We start from the raw sequence: 12,527 nt of genomic DNA on the forward strand, positions 1-12,527 counted from the left end.
GAGAGAGAAAGAAAGATACACACAGAGAGAGAGAGAGGTAGAAGTGGAGAGAGGAGGGGAGAGAAGAGACCGGAGAAGAGGTGATCTTGCCCTCATTAGTGTCAGAACTACCGGATGATTATGGGTTGAGAAGGGAATGATGGAAGGCAACAAAGTTCTTCATTTCGTGCCATCTGGTAAGAACCACATGTACATGTACATTTACATTTTGTAATGTCATTTACCAGACACTTCAATCCAAAGCATGTACTCTCAGACATACACATCCTCACACGCACATGCTTGCTCACTGTCACGACTAAGCATCTGAGGGTTCCCTGAAATTTGAGACTGTGTGCTTGCCGTGCTGAAGGAGGATGTAAATGTGTTGTTGTAAGTTTCGTCTCTGTTGAATCCTGCAGGTCTGTTGGTTGTTTTTCTCACAAGCTTCCCATGCTGCTGTTTTTTGGGCAGCGTTATTCAGGAATGCAGGCAGGGTTTGGAGCTGGTTTTCTGGAATGCTTCGCAAATGCTTTTTCATTGCTGATCTTTGTCAAACTAACAGGGAAAAAGGAAAAAGATCACACACTTTAAAGTGCACACACAATCGCATGCCCTCGCGCACACAAATACAAATGCGGTACACGAAAACACAGATGCAAAACACAATACCTGTAGGGCAGCACTCGTAAGAAAACCCCATATACCTGATTAAACAATACTCAAGTGTGTGTGTGTGTGTATGTGTGACAAAGAAAGTATGTGTGTAGTTGGTTGTCTTCCGGGAGAGTAGGTTTTATTTGTACGCAATGTTGCTGTTCAATTTGTTCCGTTTTGAGAAGTCGGTCTAATACCGCATGCAACACACATGCGCTGTCTTACAGCACGAGTGCACAGACATCAGTCTTTTTCCCTCCTTTTCCTTCGCTCAAACCCTTTACATACACACACACTAGGGAGCAGAAGTGTGAAGACACTCATTCTTTTGCTCATGTTCTCACCAAAACACATGCATACTTTATTACTATTTGCATCTATTCGCCCGAGGGCTGAACTTCAAATTCAGTTTTTGTACCATCTCACAGCGTTTACATGCATGTTTTTCTATGCGTGTATGTGATCATGGTGGACATATGACTTCTGTGGTTGTGATAATTCATGGATAACTCCATTTTCTCTATACCATCGAATCTCAATGTCATTGGAGCAGGTCACGGGCCATCTAACATTGCTCTTGAAATACAGCACACTGTGGCTGCCGCGTTTCCTGAGAACTCTGTCTTACGCAATATACGTCCAAATATGCAGATGAGTGATCACTGCAGCAGGAAGTTGTCTGTAGATGGATTAACGGACACCTGTTTTAGTGATACGAATTAACATTAATTGTAAGACAAAAAGAAAAAGCAATGTCCATTTTCATTGTACGACCGTCTTTCCCTCAAACGATCATTTGGACGAGTATTGCCTACACACATGCATTACACACAAGGTGGACATTTTGTCCCCGATTCCTTTATTTACGGTTTCCCCCTGCACGTACTTAGAGAACATCCCATTTGCGCTTACAGGTGGTAGGGTACAAATATTAGTCATTTTGTAAATGGCCGACTGACTTTGTGCGACTGCGTGTCTTCTTATTTGTTTGTGTTTGTACGTGTGTCATCCTTTGGGTCCTAGATAGTCTGATAATGCCTTTTGGTAGTCTTTGACTTTTCTATTCCATCCACTGTAAATTACATCCTGCAGGGGAAATTAGAATCACACATTCCACTGTTTATCTCCTCTGTTTATGGTACGCTGTAAATCGGCCATATGGGTATCCTCTCTCATACAAAGAGATGCGTCTGCGAGCGCAGAGAGAGCAGTCGGCACAGACATTCAGATGATGGAGAGCTTGATCTCTCTGGCCCTCTTCTGATTTACAGACATGGTCATGACGTGTGTGTGTGTGTTTGTGGAGAGCATACTTTTAGTTAGAAAGAGGTTAATGGCTTGATATGTGGGCGATGTTGGATATTATCATTAATAAAGTGCTGAATGTTGTTGTGAGAGCTCAATTAACCGGGGGGGGACTGGAATGTATTCCGCAAAAAATCAGATTGTGGATAGACATGCCTCTGCTTCTCTGTAATGGATTAAATATAGCTCACAGGAAAACCAGGCATCTGAAAGTTACAAACGCTCTGTCCTCACTTTGTTACTGAATGTCAGGAACCCCCCTCTCACATGCATACACACAAACACACACGCTCACAAACAGACACACCCCCCGCCCACCCCGGGATTGTACCCAGATTGTTTCAAGATGTCGGAGGATGCCAGTGTTGATGAATTCTGACCTTTGATTGCGAGGCTGCCCATAACCTCACATCACACAAACACACCACCTTTACGATACACATCACCATGCATATCCAAAACACATGCATGCACTTCCCTGCTCGTAGGACAAAATTGCAAAAAACACACATGGATACACGTACTTTGTGCCATGCTGTGTGAGTACCCTGATCACGCCTCTCCACGTCTCTACAGCAAACACATCAAAAAGTGTCTTTAAATATCAAACAGCCTTCTTGTTTTACTCAACAATCCACATTCCTTGTATGGACGCTTATGACATGGTTTTGGTTCTTTCTCACTTTTTTTGTCTCTGGTTCTCTCTTGTCCTGTGGCAGTACTGTAGATTGTAAGGGGAATGGTGGCCTGGCTTTAATAGAGGAAGAAGAGAATGTGCAAGCAATTAGCAGGAATCCCCCAGCAGAGCGCTCACGAAACCAAAGCAGCCAACATGAGGAGAGATAGAGAAGAGATGAGGACAGGAAATTCTGTATTTCCTCAATGTACAGGACAATAGTGTCCATGCAAACACATTTTAGCTCAGAGATCCCTTGGCACGATGTGATTAAAGACGGCTGTCATGTTGAAACATGTTAGCGCCGCGGCCAATGGATTCTGACGTCCATCTTTCTCTCTCTGACTCGGTCTGCCTTTCTATCTATTTTACTCTCTATCCCATACTCAAGAGAACATGTTATAGCCGAAATTGAATAAATGGTCTGAAGAGAGCTAGATCTGAAGCTTTTAGTTTCTGTGTTGCATGCTTTCGTATAGTACAGATGCTGCTCTGCGGATTTTCTCTGATGGCTTAAAGAAAGAGAGGGAGACTCCAGCTCATATACGTCTATATAACATTGTGTGATGTGTAGAGTATGCGTAGATCGCTATCAGGGTCACCTGGTGATTGCTACCATCACATTGAGAGAACGTGGTGAGAATGATGCATAAACATCTGCGCTCTTTGACATTCATCTACGGGCTGAAATGTTCGCATTTTTAGGATTTCCATTGAAAGGTTGTTTAAGCTAAACGTATAAATAAGGCATTACACTGCATCACACATTACTCAGAGTCTAAAAGGCATTACACATACAATGAGATAAACAGGTGCATCTCAATTAATTCGAACATCGTGAATTTTCACTCATTTCAGAAAGTAAATACAATATATTATAAAGATTTATTTCACATAGAATGAAATATTTCAAGCCTTTATTTCTTGAAATTTTGATGATTATGGCTTGCAGATAATGAAAACCCAAAATTCACTGTCTTAGAAAATTAGATTATTACATAAGTTATTTCTCAAAAATGTCCTGGTAGATGGCTGCGTTGACTGTGGACTTCAGAAGACACAGTGGACCAAAGTCCTCTTTTCAGATTAAAGTAAATTTTGCATTTCATTTGGAAATCAAGGTCCCAGAGTCTGAAGGAAGAACACAGAATCCATGTTGCCTGAAGTCCAGTGTGAAGTTTACAGTCACTGATGATTTGGGCAGCCGTGTCTTCTGCTGGTGTTGGCCACTGTGTTTTCTGAAGTCCACAGTCAACGCAGCCATCTACCTGGAAACTTCATACTTCCTTCTGCTGACAAGCTTTATGGAGATACTAATTTCATTTTCCAGCAGGACTCGGCTCCTGCCCACAGTGCCAAAGGCACCAAAAGCTGGTTCAATGACCATGGTCTTACTCTGCTTGATTGGCCAGCAAATTCGCTTAACCTGAACCCCATAGAGAATCTATGACACCAGACCCAAAAATGCAGATGCCGCTATCAAAGCAACCTGAGCTTCCATTACACCTGAACCCCAGACTGATTGCCTCCATGCCACGCCGCACTGATGCAGTAATTCATGCAAAAGGTTGCCCAACCGAGTATTGAGTGCATATAAATGAACATATTTTTCAAAAGCCTAACATTTCTGTTTAAAATAACAGAAAGTAATATTCAAGTAATATTCAAATTTTCTGAGACACAAAATCTTGGTTTTTCATTATCTGCAAGCCATAATCATCAAAATTTCAAGGAATTAAGGCTTGAAATATTTCACTCTATATGTAATAATCTATATAATATATTGGTTTTACTTTCTGAAATGAGTGACGAAAAAATATTGACCGTTTTCACGATATTCTAAATAATTGAGATGCACCTGTATATAACCGGAACGTTCCAACAGGTACCGTCTGGATTGTTTCCCTCTGTAGCCTCAGCCTCAGGGGAAGACCAACAGACCGCCCACAGTCAGTTTACAGAGTGCTTGATGCATACTGATGCAGAAAGGGAAAGAGCTGTTTGAAATCACCAATTTTAATCTCATTGGCTGGCAGGTTTAGAGAGCTGACAGATGCACCATTCCATATTTACGAAGTAGGTTCCAGGTTGATAGAATGAGCTCTTATTGATAGAGAGAACTATTCACTAGATTTGTCTTCTAGATTGTGCCTTCAATGTTTAGATGTATAAATAGAATATTATGATTTTACTTGTAATCATAAACTAGATTGCGACAAGCAGAATTGCATATTCGGCATTGTTTTTCAAATATGTCAGTCAATAATCTCTACACTCTAAAAAATGCTGGGTTATTTCAACCCATTGTTGAGTCAAATATAACCATATTCGGGTGAATTTACCTAAATGTTGGGTTTTTCCATATTTTTCCCAACGATTGGGTTGAGTGTTACTTTTGAACAGACATAAATTCTGATTGACATCATTTTCTGAGAATTTTTCTTAATCACCAACCCCCCACACCATAACACACTGTAGTGATCTTAGTTCCTAAAGCTAAAAATATGCCAGTCTTTATTCCATCTCAAACATTCAGCTAGCCAAGGCTACGATCAGAGGGGTATTCCACTAGAGCATAATAGATGTGTGCCACTGTCACACCTGCTGGGCAGAAACTCATTTCGCTTGGCCTATTATAAATCCCTGTTATGAATTTGTGTGCAGTAGATTCCAAACATACTCATTTGCATGCTGAACATTTGTGTGCCAGTACACAGTTTTGCTCACTCAATGATTGTATTATTTTTTATCATTCCCTGTTACTTCCTTAACCATGTGCGTATTCATTTTTCTTCGTCACTTTACATGCTTGCATTGCTTACCAGGCTTTTCTACTCACTTGTTTTCTCTCTAGCAACCCCATATGCACACAAGCTGGAAGCTTTTCTCTTTCCGACCCTCATCACACACCTATTCCCACAAGAACCTGTGTGTCATTAGTGGTAGTCAAAAGGACTTCCCTCTCTAAGCAGTCAGGGACTCGTGTTCTCAAAAGCCTGCAGGCATATTAGATCTCTCTCTCGCTCGCATATAGATCAGAGCTCTAAGTGACATTAAAACGCAGCAGAGAGAATCTGGAACCTCATACGTCTCACTAAAGTGTAGGTGTCCCCGTGTGCTAAAGGACCATCACTACACACCGTTAGACACGAAATATCATCACAGCCCGCGAGACAGCTCGCTCTCTCTCTCCAACCCTATCTCTCACATAGCACAATCATCTCGGTGTCAAATCCTGGTGCTACACTCTCATGCAGGTACAGCAGGATTAACAAAATCCTAAAATCGAAAGAACAGCGACTAAAATCTCTTAACCTTTCCTCGTGTTTTCTGTATAAATTCATCCCCTATGAGCAGCTTATGTAAAAGGTGCATTCACATGTTTGACGGGCTGTTATATTGCATGCCATGTGCTCCGTTTCTTACCACCGGCATTTTAATGCGCATTGTCCATTTGTCAGGGCAGGGATTAATGTTTTGGGCCTGACAGAGCGTGGTGCCATATGGCTCAATCTGACAGCCCCTTAAATTCAATTTACTAGATTTATTTTGTGATGTTACGCAATCCTGTACGATTTTTTCTTTGATGTAACTGGAAGAGAGAATTAAACTAAACGTTTCTTGGGCTGGGCTACGGTATATTGAAGTGGTGTGATTGCTTTAAACCATAATTGCCACTAAAGGGTGTAACATGCAGCAGCAGTACTGACCTGTTTTATATTTTCAGATGTTTCGCAAAGAACGTTGTAATCGGCGCTACAGATCTAAGGGCACCGAAGTTGCAGGACTTGCTTGTGAAATACTTATCATGTGGTCTGTTAGGATAGGTATGTTAAAGGAAGCAAAGAGATCGAGCGCCTGTCTTTTGTGACCTAACACCTCTATGATGAGCTCATTTAACTGCGCGAGAGAGTGAGGGAGCTTTGCTACACACTCCCGCTTTCACACTAAGGAAATTACACAAGCTACCTCAACTGCACACAACCACACGCTCGCTCGTTCTCGTGCGTTTCATCTTCTCACTCTTTAATCTAGAAATTTGCATGATTCTCCAGACAGCGTCCGTCCATCCCGACTGTATTTCTCTAGCATGTTCAGTCTTGTCTGTGAAGAACAGTGTGAGAAATACAGGGGTAAATGAAGAAAGGACGGAGCGAGAGCATATTTGATATTCGCGATGAGCATGGAGAGGTTGTTTTTGCACACAAACCACATACGTTCATGAGTATTTCTTAACGCCCAGACCACTGGGCTCTAAAGATTTGCACACTTACTGCTCACTTGCGCAGAGAGCTTGAAATTGCCTGTGTGTGCAAAAGGAAAGGACTCGCTGGTTACTAAGCCGTGCAATGTCTGTGACTCACACATCAGTATATCTCTGTATTTGAGCTCAATCTAGTCATGATATTAAATGCAAGTATGTTTTCATTAGGGGAGAACTGTGTGTAAATTGTAAAATGACAATTTGACGTTTTTACCGTTAGTGGACAGGCATGCTTTCCTGAGTCCATCTCAGATGTGCATGATTTGTTTGTTTTAAAAGAGTTCCTTGTGAGGTAGTCAAACCTGCACACGCACACACAATACTCGTTTTGCCAGTTCTTGCTTCCTGTTTGCCAAGGCAGCACTTCCTGTGTTAGTAATAATGATGACATTTTAGCAAGTAGTGTCACTGGCACCAGCCTGTATTTTCTGCATGCTTCAGATTTGGGTTATCACAACTGGGTTGTCAACGTTCCCTTTCATTAATGTGATTATCAGGAAAGGACTAATGTTTATCAACATTTATTCACCACCTGGGACAAAATATTTTGTTTAGTCTCTTGTCCCATTTCTTATCTCCTCTTTTTCTCCAATCTGGCTTTGATCATGTCTCTAAGTAAGAAAGCTTTGTATTTTGCCGTTCAGAACATGTGATTAAAAAAGAGACGGCACAGGACTCGGTGTGGGAAGGAGAGTTCTAGAATGAGAAAAAGAAAGAGGGCTCAAACTGAAGATTCAGTTCATAGTAAAAGTAAACATCTTAACTTAAAATATGAAGCTTAACATTACATAAATATATAAATTATCCTTTTGACAATGTGCGTTTTCATATTTGGACAAGATTGTGTCAATAGTTTTTATTTTGTCTGCAATAATTTGAAAAGGGTGACTAAGGAACCAAAATTTCAGCAAGACAGGCAGATTCAAAACGTTTAGTGTAAAATCCAGTTAAAAACAAACAAAGCATGTTTTCCACATGAGTAAACACAGGGAAATATAGTGCATATATGCAATGATATAATAAACTAACAGCAATTTTTACTTAATGCCTTCATATGTTTTATTTAAAATCAATAGATGAATGGAATTTTCCACACTGAATTGTCCTTAAAATTACATTTCATGCAGTGTGCAATGTTGCTATTTGTGAATTTATTTAATGCTATTGTGCGAAGAAACGCTCAACAGTATTCCAATAGCATAGACTTTAATAGTCCGATACGAAGAATAATACAATGGCAACAACAAGCAACGTGACATTAAACAATACAGATTGAGTATTTATAGTCCCTGAGTGATGAGGCTGATGACGGGCATGTGTGGGGATTACAGAAATGAAAAAGGTGCGGAAGCGTGGAGGAGCATGGGTAATGAAGTCCAAGGGGGAAACACAGGGTGAGACAGAGGAACCGGGACAATGTAAGCCGTACGCAAAGTTGTAAAGCCAAAACTGAACGAATAACAAACTTATTGGCTTGGGTCATCTGTCGTTCGAATTTCAGGACCGGCTCAGATATGCGTTACTCCCGCCTACCTTCCATTTTTTCGACATTGCACGCGGTAGACCAATCACAGCAGACTAGACCATCTGACCGATCAGATCAGAGATAACAGAAAGGAGGGAATAACAAATGAAACGCCGAGCGAATCATTTGAGTGTCAGTCAAGAAATTAGGAAATAATCCCTGCCTAATATTAGAAAATGAAAGTGTTTTTACATTGTGCGTGTACGTTAACTAGCTGTTGGACACTCAAAGTAAGGACCTTAAAATCACAAAATATTTACTCTTTAAACCTGATAAACAATTAAAATAAATATTTAGAATATTAAAGTGAACATATAAAGAGGGATAAAACTCATAATGATATTGAGGACATTGCACTTATTTTTTATCACCAGCAAAGCCACTGTGATTAAATGTGACGCTGTCTGTGAGAACCAGGATAAGTATCATAATCTAATTCTGAGATAGTGAGCATCAAAGTTTGATTTCAGCCATTCATTTCACTATGATTTTAACCTTTGACGCGGTCTGACTCCGACTCAGGTTTAAAGATATCAAGGTTGAATTTTCACAGAATGATCTTTACATGATGTAAGATAACTTACATAAAATAACTTAGATAAGTATCACAGACAGAGTCCTAAACCTCAATTGTATCATGTATTTTTTACACAGACTTTATCTTTCCTAATTATATCTGTTTGTGTTTGACACTGGTCATGCCTGGCTAAGTATTTGTATACGTTGCCTTTGTTTGATTTGATGCGTGTGACTTAAACAGACCTGCACTGTAGGTACGGCGTGAGCCAGCATACTGCACCTACAGTAATGTAAGCACTGAAGAGGAAGTGTGATGGCTGAAGTCATACCCTGACTGATGTAAACTTGCGACAATGATACTTCCTCTATCAGTTATGCTCACTTCCTGTGCACATCGAAAGCGAGTGCCGTCTGAGGTGAAAATAAGCACACAGTAACATGGCATTAGAAAAATATCTTCAGATCAGACTATCAGACAGGGCTCGGTAAAGGTTGGAAACACAGTACCCATTGCTGGAGGATCCAAAGACGAAGTACCAGGAAAGGTCAGAGTGGGGGTAAATAGCGCAGAGACTGCGGACCCCTCCGGAGGGCATGGAGGCATGGCTGGACTGAAGGTGTTTAGTCTCTGGGGAAGGTCCTGACAAGTACACACGCAGAATACAGAACAGCTGTGGTGTCACTGACTTCAATGGCAGATGAGGGAGAGAGTTGCTGTTGCAATCGCTTAACCGGCGTACGTTTTATTTGTAAATGATGTTATGAGAGACATGTAAATAATTAGCTATTTGCTAGATTTGGATATTAATGCAAATGCTAGTTTAATTTTTGTGGCTGGTAGCACATCAGCGTAACATAAAAATCTTGCCTCATTCTCTGCCTGAAAATTCTCATTCCCCTTTAAGAGGGCGGCATTGTATAGGTGACCTTGAAACCTCAGTCAGACAAGACTCCATATATTATTCATTTTAATATATGTCTTTCTATAATTTTCCATAGAGAAAATATTTTGAAGATCAGAGGCCACCATTTTAGCTCAGTACATTGTGAATGTTTAAAAGATTCGTATCAAGATGTCACTATTTTTTCATCATATTCTTTTTTCATTGTCATGGCCCAGAATGAAAAAAAACAATTTATAATTATGTAATCAGTGACAGCAGCAGTAGGAGTACAATTACCAGGAAATATTTGAGATTAGAGGTTTTTCAGTAATAATGGTTCTGAGACTGAATGTTTTACAACAAGCAAAGCAAAAACTGCATTAGTTACACAAAGCTGGACTCTCTGTAGACGGATCTCACACAGATGCACACGCTTATGAACATTATTATTTATTATTATAACATTAGAGAATGATTGGAAAATGTGATCTTAGCTTTTCATTGTGATCTTTATGTAAAGATCAAGGGTGAATTTCAAATGGCATGTTTGTGCCCCTGAAGGGCGCTGCTGGAGCTGGATGCTTTTTCTAGGTTGGTTGCAAATGAACAACTGAATATTAGTGACCACGTGGACGTTCAAAGTAGTCATTTAGCGTTGTTTTATATTGTTATTATGTGTGGTTAGTGTACGCTTTATTTTGAAAACTAAAAGATTTTAAATGAGCTTATGACAGAATTTTGTGCTAGAACAGTAAAATTGGGATTTATTTGATGTGATCGTGGATGGTCTCAAGTGAACGTTTTCAGACGGATTGTCATATTTGACTATGGTTCGGTACTGTATCAGCCTATATATCAAGACAGTCTGTTTCCTGCACTGACATGTTGAGCTTTTTTACATCCTGCTGAATATCCCGACTCGGGTGCATGTGTTTTTGTGCTGTCACCGAAGAGAAACATGAGAAAAGCACTGCCGGGATGTCTTATTGACGATGTATCCCTAGATAAACACTTTGCTACTGTTTCATAACTCTAGAAAATGTAATGGAGGTCTCAGTTATGTTTACTAAAATTAGCAACTTTGTCACAGATGTTTTCCCTACAATACTTTTGAATAAAAATAGATGAAAAGAACACATTGTTGATACACTGAATAAGCTACAATATAACTTACATTTTCGAGGAATGTTAAGATATTAAAGTCATTATAAAATAGATATTTGCATCAAGGCATTTGGCAGACGCTATTATCCAAAGCGACTTACATAGCATTATCCTATACATTTTACATAGTTATCTGCAATCCCCTGGGATCGAACCCACAACCTTGCACTGAGCATTATTTGAGGAGTTGGTGAGATCCCTCCCCTTTTTTAAAATAAAAATAGTAGTTTGGGGTTAAATGTGTTTAAAACTATATGTACACTCACATGAGATAAACAGTTTATTTTTTTATCTTAGTCTATTTTTATTTGGCCTAATAACTGTTGTAATTGTACATGGAGCCTTGTTGCAATCATATGACCAGCTGCATATTACATTCTTTATCTTGGGAACCCCTTATTATCACACTTTTGCCTGAAAGTAATTAATCATGGATGACTTTAATAAGACGATTAACTGGTTTGGATGGACTGTGAATTCCTGCGAGTAACTTCAAACCTTAAATTTATTTGTGATGTTGCATATTCATTTGATCATGTTTTTAGTTTTTTATGCTTCGTAATGCCAGTGTTCGAGGGTATCAATGTTAGTTGTAAATGCCTGCTCTCTTTATAATGGGTGGGGGGATGTGAGGGTGCTGGAGCTGGAAACAGAGGTCTCTGACAATTAAGGGAGTCAGAAAGTGGATAAAGAGAAACCTCGGTCACGGCTGACTTAACCTCATGAATATCCCTTTAAACGGCACCCAATGAATGTAGGCAACAGGTGTGAGAGTGTGTGTGCTTGTTTCATGTTAACGTGCTTCGACGAATGGTTAAATGTATTTAAAATAACGTGAACTTCTATACTGTACTCGTGGTACAGTCAGTTTAACTGCTGTTCAGCACGACCTCCTAAATTGTCCTCTTTTTATTAAGTGTGCTTTGGATGGAGTCATTTCAGTGTATTGGATTGTTAGGCCACAAAATGCACAACATTGTCTTTTTATATTTAAGTCTTCTGTTAAATGTTACTGTTTAACTTTATTGTGGTTAGGAAGGTGGGACGAGAGCCGTGAAGCGGGGCCGGTTGCGCCTTCCTAACCACATTTATGTTTTGGGGTGTGTACGTGGGTGTGGCTTTAGATGTATTAGCTGCAAGAACATTACTGAATGAACCATTATAAGCTAATTTACAGACTACACAAAAGTAGCTTGCCCAACACTGTCTTTCTGTGATTTTTAACAAACACACATTTATTCTCACACACTCAAAAAATCATATAAGTATCTTGTTAATTGTGAGTTTTATTTCTCTTTCAGAGGCTCCCTCCTCAGGGATGGCTAAGAATGGATACTTTTATCAAGAGATGGGTGAGTATATGTTTATCGGGCTTGGTTTGTGTGTTTGTTTGTTTAGCACATGGCTCTGAAGAGAGCTGTGAAGGTCGAGCCGGGAGCAGCAGTAGGAAAATCCTTTATTTCAGAAATTTAAATTGCTGGATTTCTTGCCAGTTTCAAAGATAGACAAGTTTTCTGCCTCCAGTTCTGCTGCATTGAAGCACAATGCAGTAAA

At 39.9% G+C, this 12,527-nt stretch overlaps 1 protein-coding gene across 1 annotated transcript in view; it reads left to right on the plus strand.

Annotated features, from left to right (window-relative positions):
- slc4a11 (solute carrier family 4 member 11) overlaps positions 1–12,527 on the plus strand; it is a 47,760-nt gene continuing 35,233 nt past the window's right edge. The window contains exons 1-2 of the mRNA XM_079472629.1: positions 1–176; positions 12,275–12,325. Coding sequence (XP_079328755.1) covers positions 137–176; positions 12,275–12,325 — 91 coding nt within the window. The 5' untranslated portion in view covers positions 1–136. The remainder of the gene's footprint in view (positions 177–12,274; positions 12,326–12,527) is intronic.

Source organism: Barbatula barbatula, assembly GCF_947034865.1.
Source record: "Barbatula barbatula genome assembly, chromosome: 14".
NCBI classification, from domain to species: domain Eukaryota; kingdom Metazoa; phylum Chordata; class Actinopteri; order Cypriniformes; family Nemacheilidae; genus Barbatula; species Barbatula barbatula.